Genomic DNA, 21,869 nt, shown 5'->3' on the forward strand with positions numbered 1-21,869 from the left:
GGCCACCAGCTGGGCAACTCTTAATGGGGAAATAATTGGAAGGAGTAATCCATTAATAAAAAGAAAGAAGACAGTAGATACTAGGAGACAGTTGGCAGTCTTGACACAGTGGAAATATTTGTGGTCCCGTCAGAGCAAGGACATAATGGAGTAGGAACTGCAGATGTGGGGGAAAGCTAAACACTGTCCTCTTACAGTCTTCAGGTTCAGGGCCCTCCCTTGTGTTCATTTGAAGTAGTAGAGCCAGGCGCGAACTTCTTAGCTTGCGGTCTCTGCCGCTCTGACATCTTCATTCTTACCTGGAAAGAGCTAGACACAGGGCGCCTGGGTGGCTCAGCTGGTTGAGCATCTGACTTGATTTCAGCTGGGTCACGATCTCAGGGTCATGAGATCGAGCCCTGGATCGGGCTCTGTGCTCGCCGTGGAGTCTGCTAGAGATTCTCTCTCTCCATCTCCCTCTGTCCCTCCCCGATCTCATGCTCCCTCTCTCTCTCTCAATAAAAATAAATAAAATCTTTTAAAAAATTAAAACAAAAATTAAAAAAAGAAAGAGAGCTAGCTAGGAGACCGAAGGCCCGTAAGACATATTTATTTCTTGGCTTCATGTGAGACATAGTTTTGTTTCTTTCAGAAAGTTGGTTTTATTTTCTTTTGTTTTTATCTTAAAAACACAGTGTAGGGGCGCCTGGGTGGCTCAGTCATTAGGCGTCTGCCTTTGGCTCAGGTCATGATCTCAGGGTCCTGGGATTGAGCCCCACACTGGGCTCCCTGCTCAGTGAGGATATGCTTCCCCCTCTTTCTCTGCCTGCCTCTCTGCCTACTTGTGATCTCTGTGTGTCAAATAAATAAATAAAATCTTAAAAAAAAAGACACTGCGTACATACTATGCACCAGTACCATATTTTCTTCCATAGAGGTTGCTAGAAAGTTTAGAGATTAATGTTTTACCTATAATAAGTGCAAAGGGCTTTATGATACATATTTTTCTATTTGCTCCATTCCTGTCTCCAGTTTACATCTATATCATTACTGTGCTTTTTCTCTAGGACCTATTTCCAAATGATTGTATTGTATCTCTGGGACCAGGCAGGCATTAATAAAAAAGATTATCACATTTCCACCATATAGGACAAATCAACCATTTACTGACATTATGTGGTCACTTTTATTTACTTAGTAAACATTTTCTAGGCATTCCTTAATGCACTGTAGAACGAAGAGCTTGCCACCTGGTATATTGCTGTGAATGTAATAGGATCGTTCCAGTGAACAGTGTGAAGGGTTTCACAGCGCTGTTTTTTACAGCATCCCTAATGGAAGCCAGTGGCATCATTCCAGGCCTCAGTTCAGTGAACGTGGTTCTGCTACCAAGGAGAAGTATCACACAATCCATATGTGAGTTTTTTGCTGGTTTGATCATCCAGAGGTAGATTTTTAAACGTCTAGAGGAAAATGAACTCACAAAGCCAGCAGTGAGTTCAAGTTTCAGCAGACTGTGTATTAGGTATTAGGTGCCCTGAGCCTGAGGCTGTATGCCTGGCACATACCCAGTGTTTAGCCTCTTTGCGGAGGCGGAGATGGTGTGGGGGTGGCTTACTCCCGTGGGCACAGTGCCCAGCACAGTGCCTGGCCAATGGTCAGTGTTTAAAATAATCGCTGTTGGGTGAAATTAAATTAAAAAGACATAAAAGAAAGAGGGAAAAGTATAGGAAAGGTGAGGAGCTTCACAAGAAAGTTGTGTGCTGGTCAGCCAGAGGAGCACCCCCAAGCAGACTAGAGGTTTCCTCAGAACATCGCCTTGAATTTATTCTGGTGCCCAGAAAGGTCGTTGAAGCCCCCAGTCTCCGCCGTGTAACAGCCCAGCAGGTTTAGTTCGGACACTTCTCAAGGTGCCTTAGCCTGGAGGGAAACCATCCACAGAGCATGGAGCTGCGAACGGTTTTGTTTCCTGGCCCACACTTTAAGACTTGTGAAACATGGGGGGTCGCTAACCAGTTGGGAGAAAATTCGATGTGCGGAATTATCTTTCTGTAATCTAGGAGAAAACAAGGTTGTGTGTCAAAAATACATTGTTTTAAGACAGTTCCTTCAGGGCTCTTGTTTCTGGCCACAGCTGTGATGGCCACTGGAACCATGAGCCCTGCCTCAGAGAAGCACAGGCAGGCTCTGGTTAGCAGCAGCAGCTCATGGGCCCTCGGCAGCCTTGCCCACGGCTAATTCCTACACTCGGAGTCTGTTGCTGGAGGAAGGTCAAAACCATAGTTGAATAAGGCCTGACAAACTTCTCAGAAAGTCAGATGGGCATGCCTAAAGTCCATTTCTTTTCTCATGTTCCATTTGTCACACAAGACTGTGACATGACTTTGATTAAAATGTCCAGTAACCCAATAAGTTATGTCTGGATTCAGTGAGATAGAATCATGTTGACCAAGCAATTAAAGGTCAAGGGAGTTGGTGGTTGGGGCAGAAAACTTCCCCAGATATTTTTGTCAAATTAAAGTTTTTGATCAGCTAGGCAATGAGGAAATCAGTACTAAGACCCAGTCAGAAAATGGAATGTGTGTGTGTGTGTGTGTGTGTGTGTGTGTGTGTGTGTGTGTACATATACATACATACATACATATATATATATGTATGTATAAAATATATATATTTTGGTGGGAAACAAAGTTTTTTGAGCAATGGCATCAAGTATAGTACAAAGCTCCTGATGAGGGAGGGCACCCGAGAAGATGGCCCAGAAAATGGAATTGATAAAGATGGATAGTACACTGTTACCTCACCTTTCAGAGCTTTGATATCTCCAGCTCAGACCTTTCCTCTGAGTTCCAGAATCACATCTCCAGCTGCCTACTTGACCTCCTCACTTGGATGTCAAACCAGGGTTTCAAACTTAACATCTCAAACTGAGCTTTTCACCTTCAAGTCTTGTTCTCTCAAAGATCTTTCAGTTTGGTAAATGCCACTCTGTTCTCATTTCCCAGCATTTGCCTGGCACCTTGGAAACAGCCTGACCTCCTTCCTTTCTCTCACATGGCGTCTCCAGCCCAGTAACAGTCACGTCGGCTCTTTCACGGGCACGAGTTCAGGGTCCAGCAGCCCCTCGTCCACTGCACCCTGCACACCCTGGCCCGAGTCACTGTCATCACTCCGGGGGGCTGATGGGTCCCCCTGCTTCTACCTAGTGCCCACTTCTTCGGTCTCTCTTCAGCTCATCAGCCAGAATGATCCTATTAAGACACAAATCGTCACGTGTCTTCTCAGACCTTTCATGGTTGCTCATCTGACTCTGAGCCTCGATAGCGGCCTTCAAGGCCCCACGTACTCTGTACCCCCAGCTGGTCCCCTCTCGGACCTCCTCTCACCCTGCTCTCACTCTAGCCACGCCGGCCTCTTCATTTCCTCAGCACAGTAGGCATTCCCACCTCGGGGCCTGTCGTACTCACTCTTCCTTAAATGTGCCCCTGTCCCCGGAATACTGCCCGGCCTGCTTCCTCACCTCCCGGGCCAGGGAGGCCTTCTGCGATCTGTGTATCTGAAGCGACCACATGGCACCCCCAGCCTTGCCATCCCCCTTCTCTGCATTCTCTATGTTGGCACACGGTACTGTGCTTTCTGCTCTCTGTGTCTGTCCAAACCCTGCTCGCCCTCCTAGCATGTGTGCTCTTTGAGCGCAGAGGTGCTCATCCGCTCCTCCGCACAGAATCCACAGCACGGCAGCAGGGCCTGACCCTTCACGGGTGTTCGGTCAGGTCTGTCGGACGGAAGGTTCTCTGAATCTCAGTTTGAAATGTAAGCTTCTTGGGTGTCCGCCAGGATGTGGGCCTCTCCCGTCTCATTTACCAGCTTGATATGTTGCAGGTGATACTGAAGACTCTGGTCTGAATGCTCAGATCTCTTAGCCGGCCCCAGGATTTATTCAAACTCATTTTCTTTTTCTGGTTATGATTAAATTAGGATAAAGCTTAAGGGGCGCCTGGTGGCTCAGTGGGTTAAAACCTCTGCTTTCAGCTTGGGTCATGACCCCAGGATCCTGGGATCGAGCCCCCCATCTGGCTCTCTGCTCAGCAAGGAGCCTGCTTCCCCCCTCTCTCTGCCTGCCTCTATGCCTACTTGTGATCTCTGTCTGTCAAATAAATTAATTAATTAAAAAAAAAAAAGCTTAAATTGCATAACATTCGGGGGGCGCCTGGGTGGCTCAGTGGGTTAAGCCGCTGCCTTCGGCTCAGGTCATGATCTCAGAGTCCTGGGATCGAGCCCCGCATCGGGCTCTCTGCTCAGCAGGGAGCCTGCTTCCTCCTCTCTCTCTGCCTGCCTCTCTGCCTGCTTGTGACCTCTCTGTCAAATAAATAAATAAAATCTTTAAAAAAAAAAAAAATTGCATAACATTCTGTGTTTGCTACATCTGAGTTTTTTCTTGTTTGTGCCTCATTAATCACTGAAATGATTTTTTAATTTATCGAAATAATAGTGAATAAATTATACTAATGTGATATATAGAGTTAAAGTCACTTTTTATAATCAGTGTGTGTATTTTACTGTAAATCTCACAAAACCCTTACCTATGGAAGATTAACATAAATAAGTCTTAGTTTAAGGTGATGATATAAGTGGTCATCTTTAAAATTACGTGTGTAGGGGCGCCTGGGTGGCTCAGTGGATTATGCCGCTGCCTTCAGCTCAGGTCAGGATCTCAGGGTCCTGGGATCAAGCCCCACATCGGGCTCTCTGCTCAGCAGGGAGTCTGCTTCCTCCTCTCTCTCTCTGCCTGCCTCTCTGCCTACTTGTGATCTCTCTCTCTGTCAAATAAATAAATAAAATCTTTAAAAAATAATAAATAAAAATAATAAAATTACGTGTGTAATCGAAAGTTTTAAAACAAAAAATAAATTGCTAATTTAAAAGTAAAATCCAAGTTACTTGGTCTAGAATTGCTGGCTTATATAGCTGGCCATTTTTTTCTGCCTAGAAGTATATTTATAAACTTTTTAAGATTATATTTATTAGAGAGAGAGCAAGAGTACGAGCCGGGGCGGGGGGGTGCCACACAGAGAGAGAGAGAGATTGAGGAGGAAGCAGAATCCCTGCTGAGTGTATGAGCCCAATATGGGGCTGCATCCCAGGACTCTGAGATCATTACCTGAGCCGAAGTCAGACACTTAACCGATTGAGCCACCCAGGCACCTTATATATTTATATATTTATATGTAAACTGTTTTATGATATGTGCCCAACTCAGAGGGTTTATGTATACTTTTAATTTGTTTACTAAAATATACTGTGACACCTTAGTTGATAGTGATATTTAAAATAGTTTGTATTTGAAGGTCAGAGTATCAATTTTATTTCTAATCTATCTCTACAGTGCATTTTTAGGTCCGAAAGACCTTTTTCCATATAAGGAATACAAAGACAAGTTTGGAAAGTCAAACAAGCGGAAAGGATTTAATGAAGGATTGTGGGAAATAGAGAATAACCCAGGAGTGAAGTTTACTGGGTACCAGGTAATGATTTGCTTCATTGTTAGATCTCATTTCTTTGGTTTTTAACTCTCTTTGGGGTCTTTCTTACGTGTCCTTTGTACTGGTAGTTACCCTCCATCTGTTTGAAATCAGAATTCTTTTTAGCTCCAGTTACGTTTTGGATTAAATATAATTCTGTTACCCAAGAGGGTTCAAGTCAAGTGGTCATGGAAAATTGAAGTTGACAGTCCTTTATTTTGAAAATCTTAAAAGTAAGCTGAACCTTTTCAGGTTAAAATAGAACGATTCTTTTCACATTCTTTACTGTTTTTTCAAAAATGTAATTAGCCAATATCTTGCTATTTCTTAGGCAATTCAGCAGCAGAGCTCCTCAGAAACTGAGGGAGAAGGCGGGAACACTGCAGATGCAAGCAGTGAGGAGGAAGGCGATAGAGTAGAAGAAGATGGAAAAGGCAAAAGAAAGAATGAAAAAGCAGGCTCAAAACGGAAAAAGTCCTACACTTCAAAGGTGACTGAGAACCTTTTCCATTGTTATTAATGTTATGTGCATGTTCTTTAAGGTTTTAGATGATTCTTAATTCATTCCTTGCGTGCAGGGAGGTATCCTAGCTCTGTGGACCTCTGCCTCCAGGAACAGTAAGATAGCCAAGGGGAATAGGACGGTAACCTTAGACGTGAGGGCATCTTCAGGGCTGATCTGGCCCTGAAAATACCGCTTCTCAGTTAGAGAAGGACTGTTCTTTCGTCAAGGGTACAAGCGTAGGTATGCCTCCTATAGGAACCTCCAGATGAACTTGGAAGAATTTAGGAATATAGGAGACCTGGTACCATTCACAACACGTCTACGTAAAGAGAAAGATCTACTCCTAACCTGTCTTTCTGCTTTAAAGACTGTCCAAATAATAAATATAAATTATGAGGGGATCTGAAGGCAGTGAGTGGGAAGAGCATGTAGTTTAGATAGAGTGGCCAGGCTTTTCTGAAGAGGCAAAGTTCATGCCAAGGCCTGAAGGAAGAGGAGAGGAGGAGGGCTGGATGGGGCAGAGCAGCTAAAATCTTGAGGCAGCAAGTGTCTGGCGTGTCCTGAATTGAAGGAAGATGAGCATGGTTGGAACATCGTGACCAAGAGGGAGAGAGGCAGGCAAAGGCTCAGTGATTGAGCCTTTGAAAGAATTTGGATTTATTCCCAATGTAATGATCGTTTATTGAAGGCTTTAAACAGAGGAGTGACATGATCTTAGATATACACACTGAAAGTCTAGGTTTTTCATACAGTAATGTAGATATGCAGTTGAACAAACTATGAGATTGTAAAAATTGTTCACCTTTAGAAACTGGAAAGCAAGATAAATACATCTTTGAAGACCAGAGATTGGTACAGGTTTCACTGTAATTGTTCTTTCACAGGATTGACTACTTGGATAAATTATTTCCCTTTAAATTCTGGTATTTAGTGGCTGGCCAGACTTAGGCAGCTCCTTAAAAACCAAGTACCAGGAGCTGATTGGATTATCAGCATTTTATTTTACCATCTATAAAGTCCACCCAGCTAGCATACAGGTGGAACTGTGTGATCACGTATTACTTCCTGCGTACCTAATGAGAAACATGGTATCTGCCTTGAATGGGGATAAAGTTTGCAAATCACAACAAAATAATTAGAATTTTCCTTGTCAGACTGTATCTTCCATTGCATTTTTAAAAAGATGGTTTTGTTTTGTTTGTTTGTTTGTTTTTTAGTATTTTGGATTTCACATAAATACCCAATTCAGTTGATATTTTAAATTTATGATTGCCTGCTGAGCTGTGTGATGTGTTGTACCCTTCTAAGGTATCTGAGGTATCTGAGGCATTTGTTAGTGTGGATATGCGGCTTTTCGGTGTCATTATTTCCTCATTCGTTATGAAGACCAGAAGTCATGGGGCTCAGACCTGATGTGGATATATAATTTCAAAGCAGTGAAGGGGTAAAGATATACTTTACTTACTAAGGTTTACCTATTTTACATTAAGGAATCATCTTTTTCTTCCAAAGATCACAAATTCCATGATCACTAAAGAACCATGATTTTTAAATTTGACTTTTTACTATTTTATTTATTGTCAAGATAAATTATGCACAAACACAAAAATTTTGGAAGCTCATAAATGATTTTTAATTTTTAGTATTGAGTGAGAAACTTAGCACAGTGGTTCTCAAAATTGCACACGCATCAGAATTACCTGGAGGGCTTATTAAAAACACACATTGCTGGGGCCCCTGGGTGGCTCAGTGGGTTAAGCCGCTGCCTTCGGCTCAGGTCATGATCTCGGGGTCCTGGGATCGAGCCCCGCATCGGGCTCTCTGCTCAGCAGGGAGCCTGCTTCCCTCTCTCTCTCTCTCTCTCTCTGCCTGCCTCTCTGCCTGCTTGTGATCTCTCTCTGTCAAATAAATAAATAAAAATCTTAAAAAAAAAAAAAAAAAAACACACATTGCTAAGCCACTGCCTAAATTTCTGTTTGAGTAGGTCTTGGGTGTGTGGGTCTGAGAATTAAATTTTCAGTTAAGGCTGGTGCTGCTGATCTGGGAACCACATGTAGAGAAGCACTTTCCTGACATAATCTCCTTTGGCCTTGACTTCCCAAATGTTTCCTTTTTGTTGAGTATGGTTATCTTTTTTTACACCTTCTTCTTAAGGTTGAGTATCTTTCTTTGCCACTGAAAACCAGTGGTTCACAAACTTTTAACTGCATCTCAGTCAGCAAGCAGATTTGAAGGAAGTTATATGTCTATCTCTTCGGCAGTAAGTATATGAATGATTCCTATCTGAGCCGTGACAGGTGCTGGTCAGAATATTTTACACACACGTTATTTACTGTATAAAGTAGGGCAGGTCAGAGAGCCTCACAACACTGGTGATGATGCTAACCCCACTAGTCATCTTAGTTAAAAAACAAAGGTGGCAAGAGTTGGACCTCCAACCAATTCAAGACTATAGTGCTGAAACAGTTGGAGCGCCCTTCCCCGGAATTACAAGAATTGCCATGATCGGAGTTTGCTAAGAGCCTTGCAGCGCTACCAAATCTAGCTGGGCAGCCAGATTTCTTCGAGTACTGAATGTGACCCTTGAGCAGAACTTCTGTACTATCCTAATTCTGGTCCTTGTGCCAAACGGTAGCACTTACAGTTTCACGGTGGGGTTGCTCGTTAGGATCGTTGGTAAGCATTGTGAACTTTAGGGAGTTGTGTGTTACTACCTCGAAGAACTGTAGGCCAGAAACCATTACTTGAGAATTACTACCTACAGCGGTTACTACATTTCAGTAACTATACTGTATTTACTAGGAAAACAAAAAGTAGTTTGCTTTTTGTATTGTCATACTTGATCTTAGCTTTACCTGTAGACACTCCACATTTGGATTATTAAACCTCTGCTTTTCCTTCCTGTAAAAAGTAAAGATGACCTCATTTTTTTTTTAATATTTTATTTATTTATTTGACAGAGAGAGATCACAAGTAGGCAGAGAGGCAGACAGAGAGAGAGAGAGAGAGGGAGGAAGCAGGCTCCCTGCCAAGCAGAGAGCCCAATGTGGGACTCGATCCCAGGACCCTGAGATCATGACCTGAGCCGAAGGCAGAGGCTTATTAACCCACTGAGCCACCCAGGCGCCCCAAGATGACCTCATTTTAAACTGACATTTGGGCTTGGTTGGTGGTTTCAGTTAAGTAAAATAGAAGCAGTGTAATTACATGCTCCATCACGTAGCTAGAAGATATTTTCTCTTTGGAAGTTGGGTTTAAAATATTGATTGTCTGAGGAAGCTCCAATTTGCTAATTATTTCTGGAAGACTGAAAGTGACATGGCTAAATCAGTTTTGCCTCAGCTCTTATTTGCCGTGTGCTTAAAGATTCTTAAAATTCTGGAGAGGACATGCTAGTGAAATGGTAAAAAAAAAAAAAAAAAAAAAAAAGTAAAAACTTTCTTAAAGGTGCACAGCGGGGCCAGCTTTTGATCATTTTAATGCTCTCTGCAAAACAGCTCTGGCTGTAAACTAGAACTGTATTTTCATCTTCCTTGGAGTTCATCTTGATTTCAAAGGTAAGGTGATAAGAAAATAAGGGCTGGTTCCCTCGGGCTCTTCAATAATCATCCCTAATTTAAAAAGATTAAAGTTAGTTTCTATCACAGGGTGATATAAATGTTTTCTGTTCTTAACCAGGCAGCTTCAACAGGTGTCCTAACATGAATATTCATCTATTGTCTTAGCTAGTTCAGCTCACTCTTCTGAGACCTGAGTTTCTGCTGTGAAATTCGGGGAAGCCTTCTAGCCCAGTAGCCCCCAAAGGTGGCGCCGGGCTGTCCATCTGGCTGTCATTCATCCTTTGGCAGTGCCTCGGGGCCATGAATCTTTCTTTTCTGCTTTTACCATTGCACTGCTGGAAAGAACGAACAAGTCATCGAGTGCACCTGTACCTCCTTTTCCAGCTGGTTACACTGAGGCCCAGTGAGGTGACACGGTGTGTCCCAGGTCACCTGGCCCAGCCTCGGCACACCGCACTGTGGTGCTGGTATGTCCTGTAGTGAGCCCCATGATTGGATGTAAGTCAGCCACTTCTGTGTTTCTTACCTACACTTGTGCATTGGAGTTGTGCTTTTGACTATAATTTTTAACTTGTCCAAACGTTTAGAAATCCTCTAAACAGTCCCGGAAATCTCCAGGAGATGAAGATGACAAGGACTGCAAAGAAGAGGAAAACAAAAGCAGCTCTGAGGGCGGAGACGCCGGCAATGACACAAGGAACACGACTTCAGACTTGCAGAAAACCAGTGAAGGGGTAAGGACGGTGCGTGGTCTCACGCTTCTTCTACCTAGAAGACCGGGTGCTTCGGAGCCGCCGGCGGCAAGCCCTGTCCCCGTAGACGAGTGGCCGCAGGGGGCCAGCAGCCTCCGGGAGGGTCCCACACTGCTCCTGGGTGCATAATGATCCAGAGCTCAAGAGGGCGGGGGTCTACACCTGCCTCTCAGTTTGGACTCTAGGAACAGGTCTATTCTTTTTTAAACTAACTGCCACAACTTGATAGTCTTTTAAAAAGGAAGGTGGGCAATATTGAAATCATGAAGTGCCACCTTAAAATTTTATAATTATATTTCTTTTATTATAAGACGGCACGTGCACAATAGGGGATTTCATACTACAGCTTCTTCCTAGGAGTTTGGACTTTAATGTCCCCATGGGGACTTTAAATATTTAAGTATTCCAATAGTACGTGAAGACTGGTATTTAAAGTACGGAAGGGGAAGACTCGTCCACTTTAAATTTTGTTAACTCTGTCTTAAGGTGTAGGTGACGTACAATAGCATATGACTTTCAGGTACACAACAGTGAGCCCACACTGACAGACGGTACTAAATGCTCATGTGATAGTCTGGTTCCATCCATCATCATACCCAGTTACGCCAACATTACCATCCCCGTTCCCCATGCTGCCCTTTGCATCCCTGTGACTGACTTGCTGTATGATGGAAGTTGGTACCTCTCTGTCCCCTTCATCTGGTTCAACATCTCACCCACTCCGCTGGTGGTAACCAAAGTCTGTCTCCTGTATCTGGGACTCGGAGTTTTGTTTTGTTTTGTAGATTCCACAGACAAATGAAATCGGATGGTATTTGTCTCTTTGTTTGACTTGTTTCACTTAACATGGCACCCTCTAGGTTGTCCACGTTGTCACAGATGGCGAGCTCCCGTTCCTTTTACAGCTCAGTAACCGTCCATTGTACACGGACACCACGTCTTTATCCACTTACCTGTCGCTGGATGTGTGGGCTGCTTCCGTACCGTGGCTGCTGTAAATAGTGCCGCGGCGAACAGAGCGGTGCATAGATCTCTTGACATTGGTGTTTTCATTTTCTTCAGATAAATACCCACGAGTGGAATTGCCAGTATTTCTCACCTTTTAAGGACCCTCCCTGCTATTTTCCGCGGTGGCCGCACCAGTCTGTAAGCACTCCCTCCAGCAGTGCGCCGCGGTTTCCGTTTTTCCACATCCTTGCCAGCACTCGTTACCTCTTACTTTTGGATTCCAGCCGTGCTGACAGGTCCGAAGTGATAGCTCACTGTGGTTTTGACATGTGCTTCCCTGGATGAGAGGTGGTGAGCATTTTTTCATGTGTCTGTTGGCCATGTGAATGTCTTCAATCTTAACTTCTGTTAACCTCTATTAATTTAAAAGTGTTAGTGAAGGCACATTTTGCCCCTGGTCATTTTCTGTTAAGTCTTTTCTCTGTGAAGACGAATGGGACAGTGGCAAATCATTTTGAAACAGTAATCCACAAAATACGTTGTTATTGTTCTTCTGTGAGGTTCTGGTTTCAGCTGAGTGCTGGGCCGTTCTAGTCAGTACTATTGACCTCTCAACAACTCCTTCCTGCCGTTATCCAGTCACTCCTCAGTTGTGATTCTCATTGTTCACTCATCCCTCTTAGCCACTCAGCTTTACTCTGTCCTCTGCGTATCGTTCTTCCCTTGACCACTTTCCAGTAACAAGTCCTCTGTCGTTACCTTTGCGAGTAGAGCTCCTGGGAACAGTCCTGTTAACAGTCACCAAAGTCTTGAGTACCTGACTCGTTTGATTTTCTCTTTATCGCACCTGCCGTCTTCGTCCCAGCTGGCTTCAGTACGCATACAGCAGAACCCTCACAACTCGTCTCCCTTTATGATCTCCCTTCTGTCTGCACATCTGTGCCAGAGGAAGCGGTGACTCCACCCGTATTGCTCAGAGTGTGGTCGGTGGGCAGGTAGCATCAGTGTCACCTGCAGGCCTGTTAGAGATACAGAATCCCAGGCCCGACCCCAGGCCGTGCGAATCATTTTAACTAACCCCCAGGTCACTCACGTGCACATGGAAGTCTGAGAAGCATTATTCTGCACCTGTCTGTTCCCGCGGTCCAGAATCGTGTCTCCTTCTCCTCCTTTCTCCAAGGCCTCACCCGGTCAGTGGTCACCTATCACCCTGGACCTTTATCTTCTTTTCCCTCTGCCTAGAAACAGTGTTAGGCATCCCTCCCCCATGTATCCTACTCTCCCGGCTCTTCTCTTCATCTCTAAACTTCCAGATCGAGTTTCTTGGCTCCAGTGTCCGGTCCCTCACCCTCTCCTGCCTTCCTCCAGGCGTTCGTGTTGCTTCGTCCCCACTGATAGAAATCGCTCTTGTAAAGGTCCATGGCGGTTCTCTCGTTGCCAGATGCAGGGTCAGGGTCGTCGTCAGTTTTTATTTTATCTGTGCAGCATTTAAAGCCACTAGCCACCTTCTCTCCTGACTTTGCCTCTAGGTCACCGGCCTCTCCTGCTCCTGCATCACTTCCTTCCGTCTGTCTTGGTGTCCTGCTGTTCGGAAAGCTTCCCCTGCGTTCATCTGCTCCCCACTCCTGGTTTCAACCATTATGTATTACTGGTGACTTCCCACCCTGTATCTCCTGTATATCCATTTTCCTAATGGTTCATGAAACCATTTCAACTCAGATGTCTTGAAAGCACTTCAGAAAATACTTGCTGTTAGAAGTAGCAGCAGCAGCAGACTCGGGAGTAGTGATGGCTGACATCTTACTCTGTGCCATAGACTGCTCAGTGCTATCTGTGCGTTGTCTCACTTGATTCTGCACAAATCCCAGGATGTATCATCTCCATTTGTACCTGGGGAAACTCAGGCTGGAGAGACTGGCCCAGGGTCACATAGCTGGTGAGAGCCTGATTGTAAAGAAGGAGCCTGAGATCCGTTCATTTATTCATTCAGTTTTTGTTTAAGTTGAAGCACGGTTGACACATGCTACAGTAGTTTCCGGTGTACAACATGGTGATTTGACAGGTCTGTACTTGTGCTGTGCTCACCACGAATGTAACCACTACCTGTCAACACACAGCACCAGTACGGTACCATTCACTGTATTCTCTCTGCTGTACCTTGTCCCATACTCATTCATTCCAGAACTAGAAGCCTGGACAAAATGGGCCCATTTTGCCCATCCCCTGGCCCTCCTCCTCGTGGCAGCTGTACGTTTGTTCTCTGTCTTTATGGGTCTGCTTCTGTTTAGATCCCACATAGAAGTGAAATCATACGCTATTTGTCTTTCTTTGTCTCACTTAATTCACTTGGCATAATCCTCACTAGGTCCACGCGTGTTGTCACAAATGGCAAGATCGCCTTCCTTTATGGCTCAGTCAGCTTCCATTGATACCGCATCTTTATCTGTTCATCTATGGATGGACACTTAGTTTGTTCCCACAACTTGGCTTTCATAAATAATGCTGCAGTATACATAAGAGTGCATAGATCTTTATTTTTTTTTTTTTAAGATTTATTTATGTATTTATTTGAGAGCGAGAGTAGGGGGCTGGGGAGTGCGGAAGGAGAGAGCAAGAGAGAAACCTCAAACAGACTCTCCCTGCTGAGCGTGGAGCCTCGCGTGGGGCTTGATCCCAGGACACTGAGGTCATGACCTGAGCAGAAATCAAGAGTTGGCCATTTAACTGACTGAGCCACTCAGGCACCCCCATATATCTTTTTTTTTTTTTTTTTTTTTTTTTAATTTGACAGAGAGATCACAAGCAGGCAGAGAGAGAGGAGGAAGCAGGCTCCCCGAGAGAGCAGAGAGCCCGATGCGGGGCTCGATCCCAGGACTCAGAGATCATGACCTGAGCCGAAGGCAGTGGCTCAACCCACTGAGCCACCCAGGCGCCCCCCCCCCCCCCCCCCCATATATCTTTTTGAATTAGTGTCTTTACTTTAGTAGAATTACTGGATCATGTGGTAGCTCTACTGTTAATTTTTTAAGGAACCTCCGACTGTTTTCCGCAAGGGCTGCACCAGTTTACATTCCCACCAGCAGTGCACAAGGGTTCCTTTTTCTCCACATTTTTGCCAACACCTGTTATTTCTTGTCCTTTTGATATCACCATTCTGGCCAGTCTGAGACCATCTCCTTGTGGTTTTGATTTGCATTTCTCTGATGAATAGTGATGCTGAATATTTTTTCATGTGTCTGTTGGCCATCTGGATGTCTTTGGAAAAATGTCTATTGAGGTCCTCTGCCCATTTTTTAATAGGAGTATTTGGTTTTTCTGGTTTTGAGTTGCATGAGTTCTATATATATTGGATGTTGAGTTGTAGGAGACAGATACAGATATAGAAATAGATATAGATATATGTATATTAGCCTCTTATCAGATACATCATTTGCAGGTATCTTCTCCCGATCCATAGGTTCCCTGTTATTTTGTTGATGGCTTCCTTTGCTGTACAAAAGCTTTTTATTTTGGTGAAGTGTCAGTGGTTTATTTTTGCTTTTGTTTCCTTTTTCTAAGGAGACACATCTAGAAAAATGTTAAGCCTCATGTCCAAGATGACTGCCTAGGCTTTCTTTTAGGGGTTTTATGGTTTCAGGTCTCAAATCTACGTCTTTAATCCATTTTGAGTTTATTTATGTGTATAGTGTAAGAATGTGGTCCACGGGACACCTGGGTGGCTCAGTGGGTTGGGCCACTGCCTTCGGCTCGGGTCATGATCCTGGGGTCCTGGGATCGAGTCCCGCATCGGGCTCCTTGCTTGGCAGGGAGCCTGCTTCCTCCTCTCTCTCTCTGCCTGCCTCTCTGCCTGCTTGTGTGTACTCTCTCTCTCTGACAAATAAATAAAATCTTAAAAAAAAAAAAAAAAAAGAATGTGGTCCACGTTCACTCTTGCATGGAGCTGTGCGGTTTTCCCAGCACCATTTATTGAGACGGTCTTTTCCCCATTGTACATTCTTGCGTCCTTTGTCAAAGATTAACTGACCATGTAAGTATGGGTTGATTTTTGGTCTTTCTTTTCTGTTCCATTGATACATATATATTTCTGTTTGTGCCAGCATCATACTCTTTGATTAATGTAGCTTTGTAGTGTATCTTGAAGTCTGGGATCATGATACCTCCAGCATTGTTCTTCTTTCTCAAGATGGCCTTGGCTATTTGGGATCTTCTGTGGTTCAGTACAGATTTTAGTAGTTATTTGTGCTAGTTCTGTGAAAAATGTTTTGGTAATGTGATGGGGAATGCATTGCATCTGTGGATTGCTCTGGGTAGTATGGACATTTTGAGAATATTTGTTCTTCCAGTCAATGAGATGGAATATCTTTCCGTTGATGTCATCTTCAATTTCTTTCATCAGTGATTTATTGTTTTCAGAGAACAGGTCTGTCAGGAACTTGGTTAAGTTTCTTCCTAGGTATTTTATTCTTTCTGGAACAACTATACATGGGATTACCTTCTACATTTCTCTTTCTATTACTTTGTTATTAGTATGTAGAAACAACAGATTTCTGTATATTAATTTTGTCTTACAACTTTACCGAATTCATTTATTCTGATCGTTTTTTGGTGGAGTCTTTAGGGTTTTCTATCTGCTGTATCACATCATCTGCTGATAGTGACAGATTTACTTTTTCCTTACCGGTTTGAGTGCCTTTTTGTTTTCTTGTTCAATTGCTGTGGCTAGGACATGAGTTAAAATGGCAAGAACGGACATCCTTGTCTTACTCCTGATCTTAAAAAGGAACAGCTTTTAATTAGCTGTGGGTTTTTCCTATATGGCCTTTATTACGTTGACGTATGTTCCCTCTAGACCCACTCTGTGCAAAGTCAGATCCTTTTATTTTTAACCCATTTTTAATAATACGTTTGTCATATACAGAAGAATATATATGTGCTATACATTTAATGTGGTATTCTGATGAATACCAGTAACCCTACCACTCAACCTAAAACAGAACAGTAACTTACACCTAATTCCATACTCTTCCCCTTGACCCATCTTCTTCTTACCCAGGGATAATCACTAGTGTTGTATTATTTCCTTTCATTTTCAGAATTCTTGCTCCTAATGTATCGGTATATCCTTAAATAATACATTGTTTAGTTTTGCTCATTTTTGAGCTGTTTAAACAACAGTGACGTTCACTTACTCGTGTGCTTCCAGGAGCCCCTCACGCGGTTGTGCGCGGAGTAGCTTGTTAACTCTCCGCTGCTGTGTGACACTCAGCCTTACGAATACACCACACTTGATTCAGTCTCCTCTTGACGGTCATGTCGGTTGTTCCCGGGTTTTCACAATTCTGAACTGCACTCCTGTGAACACCCTCCTGTTCGCCTCCTCGTGCACAGGAGCGAGAGGGTCTTTACTGCACACGAGAGCTGGCCGGGCCATCTCAGGAGCTCACGGTTGCTAACTTTAGAAGAGAAAGCCCAAGGACATCCTTAAGTATCTGGGCCAGTTCATACTCTGGCCATCCGCTCTGGCTTTCTTGTGACTGACGTGTCATTTTCAGACTTTAAAATTTTGCTTATAATCATGAGTGTAAATTATAGTCTTAGTTTGCAATTCTTTGATGAATAGTGAGGTTGAGCTTCTTTTCACTCGTTTATCTACCATCCAGGTTCCTTCTGGCATCTCCTTGATTTTGTATCTCTGCCCATTCTCCTATTGGACTATTTTTGGTGACTGATTTGTAGGACTCCTTTACAGACTCTGGATTCTGACTAGTGCGGTCGGTCGTGTGCATTTGTACATATCTTCTCCGCACTTGTAGCTTGTCTGATTTTTTTAATGATACCTTTTGGTGAACAGACTTTCTCTCTAGTAATCAAATGTCTCAAACTTTTCCTTTTGTGGTTAGCATTCTTTCTGTCTTGTTTAAGAAACCTGTCCCTTTCCCAAGATCAGAAAGATACTCCCCCTGTATTTCCTTTTAAATTTGTAAGTTTTGTTTTTAACATTTTAGTGTTTAATCCATCTGGAATTGATTTGGGGCTATAAGATGAGGTAGGACTATTGCCTTTTTTCCCCACAGAATAACCATGGGAACCAGAACCATTTGTTAAATTATCCCTCCTTCCCTCTCTGACCTGCAGTGTCATCTCTCACAGCCGTGGGTCACTCTCTAGGTTCTCTGTTATGTTCTTTCGGTCAGGATCATACTTTTCTTCGTTATAGTAGCTGTACAATGAGTCCTGATGCCTTGTACGGCTAGTAGACTAATCTTAAACTTCTTTTCAAATACTTAATAGTCGTGGTCCGAGAGAGAGTCAAAAGGGGCTTTTTTTTTTCCGGAGGGAAAATTTACAGCCCATGTGCTGGTAAGAAGGATTCACATGAGGAATGAATGAGCACAAAATGATAATGAAGGAAGGAGTTGCCAAAGCAGTGCTCTTCAGAAGACAAGGAGGTGTAAGATCTAGAGCACATCTGGAGGGACCCCTTGGCTCCCCCACTGAGGTGGGAGGGAAGGCAGGTTAAGTGGGTACTTAGGGTGAGAGTTTGTAAAAGTTCTCATCTGATTGCTTCTGTTTTCTCAGGAAGTGAGGTCAGCATCTGAGAGTTGATACCGGGAAGCAGTGTTGTAAATTTTGAGAGAGAGGAAATGGGACAAAGTAGTCCCCTAGAAGATGAGAAGAGTGGATAGACTTGGGGAATGAAGTGAGGGCTCACTTGAGGCCGTGACTTAAAGTGAGAACAGTCGTCGGGATGGGTGTGCGATCCTCTCCAGGCGTATTCAACTGTGCAACCACAGAAAGGCAGAGAATCAAGTGCAACTAGGATGGAGGGGGATGGAGGCAGAAATGGATTTTGTGCAAGGAAGGGAGCAGTTACAGTGATGGATCATTGAACCAATATGTTTGGAAGGAGAAAAAAAGGCATGAGGAAGGGAGTGGGTCAACAGATTTTCAGTATCAGAGAATTATTGAAGGTAGAGTCCTAGCTTAAGAGAGAGAACCGGGGACAAGTGGTGGTGGACGAGTGCGGTGTTCCAACAGGTTGTTGAAGAGCTGTGGTGGTGGTCGCCCTGCAGGTGGGGCTGGTACTTGAGTGGGACGTTTCACTGGGTGAGCGCTGTTCGTGGCACAGGTCCCTTGACGCCTGCCTGTAAAATACCAGACAGCCCCCCAAGTTCTTAGGACAACCAAAACTGCCTTCATAATTCCACTCCCCAAAAGAGCGGCTTAAAACCATGTTTGCAAATACAGCTGTCCCCCCTTTATCTGCAGGAGCTCTATTGCCAGAGCCCCTGTGGAGGCCTGAAACCGTGGATAGTATGAACCCCATATATACTGTATTTTTACCTACATGTATGTGCCTGTCATAAAGCTTAATGTGTAAGTAAGGCACAGTAAGACAGTAACAACAGTAGCTAATAAAATAGAACTACTGTAACAATATCCTGTAATAGAAGTTAAGTGAAAGTGACCTCCCTCAAAATACCTCCTGTGCGGTACTCACCCTTCTTGCTGTGGTTGATGAAGGGAGATGACAGAGCGCCTGTGAGATGAGAAGAAGCGAGGAGAGTGATGTAGCCCCTGTAACGGAGGCTACCGTTGACCTTCCGATGGAAGGAAAGTCAGAGGGGAGGCCGTCTGCTTCCCGACCACAGCTGACCAAAGAAAGTGAGAGTGCAGATCTGTGGGGGACTCCTGTACTTCCGGGGCGTGAGAAACACTTGCCCCAGTGAGTGAGCGAGGTTGGAGGAGGAGAGAGAATCAAGGCACTGAGAGGTCGGAGTTTGGGGAAGACAGTTCTCAGTTCTGCATGGAGAGGCTTCCCAGTGGTGATGATACCGAATGACAGTGGGAGTAAGGAGTAGCCCCGGCGGTGTGGGGCGGACTATAGGCAGGAGGGATGGCAGTTCAGAACTGGGAGGACCGGGTGGTTGGAGGAGAGCACAGGGGAGAGGAGGAATGGCTTAGGAACAGCGGTGACGATCAGGAAGGACACCTTCCCCGCCTCCGGGCCCATGGTACCAGAGCTCCCACGGGAGGCCTGCGGGAGAAGCAGCAGCACAGTCCTCAGGGAGAACTAGGTTTCTGTTGGAACAAATTAGGGGGCAGAATAGCCGAGAAATGCAAGTTGGGAATATGGAAGACTTGCTCGTGGCTGGACTGTGATTTCCAAGGGGCCTGGTGGAAGAGATCAAGGAATCTGGGTGGGGGCAGGAGAGTTTAAGAGATGAAGTCATAGACCAGCATGGACACAGCTGCCTGGGGTGAGCATGTAGGAAGTGACACGCCCAGGAGCCCGTCTTTGGTAACTACAGTAAGCATAGGCCATAAGGATAAAAGGTTTGAGGGTCTCGAGGCAGATGGTGGTGTGGTTATAAGTACTGGTGAGGGAAGGAGAGAAGAGGTTCTTAGGAGGAACCCACAGACTTCTGGGGACCCCTTTACTTCCAGAGGCTCTGACAACATCCTCGCTCCTGACAGTTCAAAGCATGAGGCAGACAAGGGCAGGCTCCAGAACACTTGGAGCGTCCCTTCTTGATCCACGGGGCTGTGAAGTAGTCACTCATCTTTGTGACAAGAGGACCGTGCACCGATTGGCTCGGGCCTGCTGTGGCAATGACACCGTGTAACAAATTACCTCAAGACGTAGTGGCTTAGAACAGCATTTATTATCTGGTATTTTCCTTGGATCAGGAATCTGGACATGCATAACTTGTTAAGCCCTCCATCTCTGGGTTTCCAAAGCTGCGAAGAAGGTGTTAGAGGCTCAAATCATTTTGAAGCTCAGCTGGGGTGTTGGTCCTCTTCCAGGCTCACTCAGTAGATGTTGCCGGGATTCATTTCCTCCCTAACTTTGGCCAGAGGCCCCCTAGGTTCCTTGACACGTGAGCCTCCCCCTAAGGCAGCTCCGTCATGCCAGAAAGCTTCATCCACGAGAGAGAGTGCTAGCAAGAGAGAAGCCAGTCTCCCGTAATCTCATCGCAGACGTGACATTCCCATCACTTTTTCCTCATCCTGTTAGAAGTAACTCACGAGGTCCGGCCCACACTCAGCGGGAGAGGGCGTTACACAAGGGTGTGCTGGAGACCCTGTCCTAAAGTCACCCATCCCTGAACCAGCCACTGATATTGAGACTGGGACCAGTCAGTTTCTCCCCACTCCTGGAGCTGGAGTCAGGTCCCCAAACCACAAGGCCACCATAATAGCAGGGAAGAGCAGAGGATAGAATAAACATTGGGAGGACAGCCGCTGCGTTTGCTGTAACCACTAAGCAGTGTCCATGCTTTTATCCTTCCAGCCCTGACCTTTTCTTTTTTTTTTTTTAAAGATTTTATTTATTTATTTGACAGAGAGAGATCACAAGTAGGCAGAGAGGCAGGCAGAGAGAGGGAGAAGCAGGCTTCCTGCCAGGCAGAGAGCCTGATGCGGGGCTCGATCCCAGGACCCTGAGATCATGACCTGGGCCGAAGGCAGAGGCTTAACCCACTGAGCCACCCAGGCGCCCGCCCTGACCTTTTCTTTCTGCAGTAAGGGGCTATATCCTTAGTCTCCCCAGTGCTCTCAAGATCAAGTCCAGACTCCTTACTTCGGCACATGTTGGCCTTTGTACTCAGATCCCAGTTATCTGTGCCGCCTTCTTTCTAACCCTGTACTCAGTATCTGCTCAGCCAGTGGTTCATCCAACTTTTTGGTCTCGGCACCCCTTTAATTCACTTATAAGTTATTGAGGGCCCCAAAGAGCTTCTGTTATACCTGTGAGCATTTACTTAATGCTCATAGGTATAGCATTTATTGGGAATAAAAACTTAAGATATTTATTAATTTATAAAATAATACTCAATATAAGTAACATTTTTATGAAAAATACATTTTTTAGAAAGTGTTTTGAGAAGAAAGACATTGATTTACATTTTATTATTTTTTTTAAGTTTTTATTTAATTTTTTTAGCAACCTCTGTACCCAGCATGAGGCTTGAGCTCACGACCCTGAGATCAAAGAGTCACACGCTCTACTGAAAGCGAGCCAGGTGCCCCATAATGTTTTGCATTTTAAAATTTCTTTAATGTCTGGCTTAATACGAGACATCAGGGTTCTCATATCTGCTTCTGTTTTCAGTCTCTGGTTGAGTTATATGAAGAAAGGTGGCCTCACATAGATATGTAGTTGGAAAGTGGAGATACAAGTATTTTAATAGTTTCTTCAGATCATTGCGAATGTTCTTCTTTGAAATTACACCAGCTCTGTATAAGAGGTATTTTCTGAAAGGTTACTAGCCATGTGCAGTCTGAACTTTCTGTATTCTGTTAATAAAGTCTGTCGGACTGTCTGGCACTGTGAATAGCTCTTAACCCATTTGGAAGATACTGGCTCCCTGAATTAGTTGGGTCTTCCAAATCTTTCATTATAAAGTATTTTTAATCACATTTTTAAATACCAGGTATATCTTGTCAGAAAAATCCTTATTGGGAAGTCTTGACTGTAGAGGATTAAGTTTTCCAGAATTCTAAGTTTCACTTAAAAGCTCAAGTTTCGTTGTTGGCAACAAATACTTCCACTTGTCTTCCTTGAGGGAATAGGCTCATTTCACTTACTTCTGAGAAAGCG

The 21,869-nt window shown here is 44.4% G+C and overlaps 1 protein-coding gene across 1 annotated transcript in view; it reads left to right on the forward strand.

Moving 5' to 3' along the window:
- The window catches only part of HDGFL3 (HDGF like 3), a 74,730-nt gene that overhangs the window by 50,571 nt on the left and 2,290 nt on the right, over nucleotides 1-21,869 (forward strand). The window contains exons 3-5 of the mRNA XM_047735567.1: nucleotides 5,366-5,504; nucleotides 5,833-5,991; nucleotides 10,154-10,300. Of these exons, the coding sequence (XP_047591523.1) occupies nucleotides 5,366-5,504; nucleotides 5,833-5,991; nucleotides 10,154-10,300 (445 nt within the window). The remainder of the gene's footprint in view (nucleotides 1-5,365; nucleotides 5,505-5,832; nucleotides 5,992-10,153; nucleotides 10,301-21,869) is intronic.

Source organism: Lutra lutra, chromosome 7 (assembly GCF_902655055.1).
Source record: "Lutra lutra chromosome 7, mLutLut1.2, whole genome shotgun sequence".
NCBI classification, from domain to species: Eukaryota; Metazoa; Chordata; class Mammalia; order Carnivora; family Mustelidae; genus Lutra; species Lutra lutra.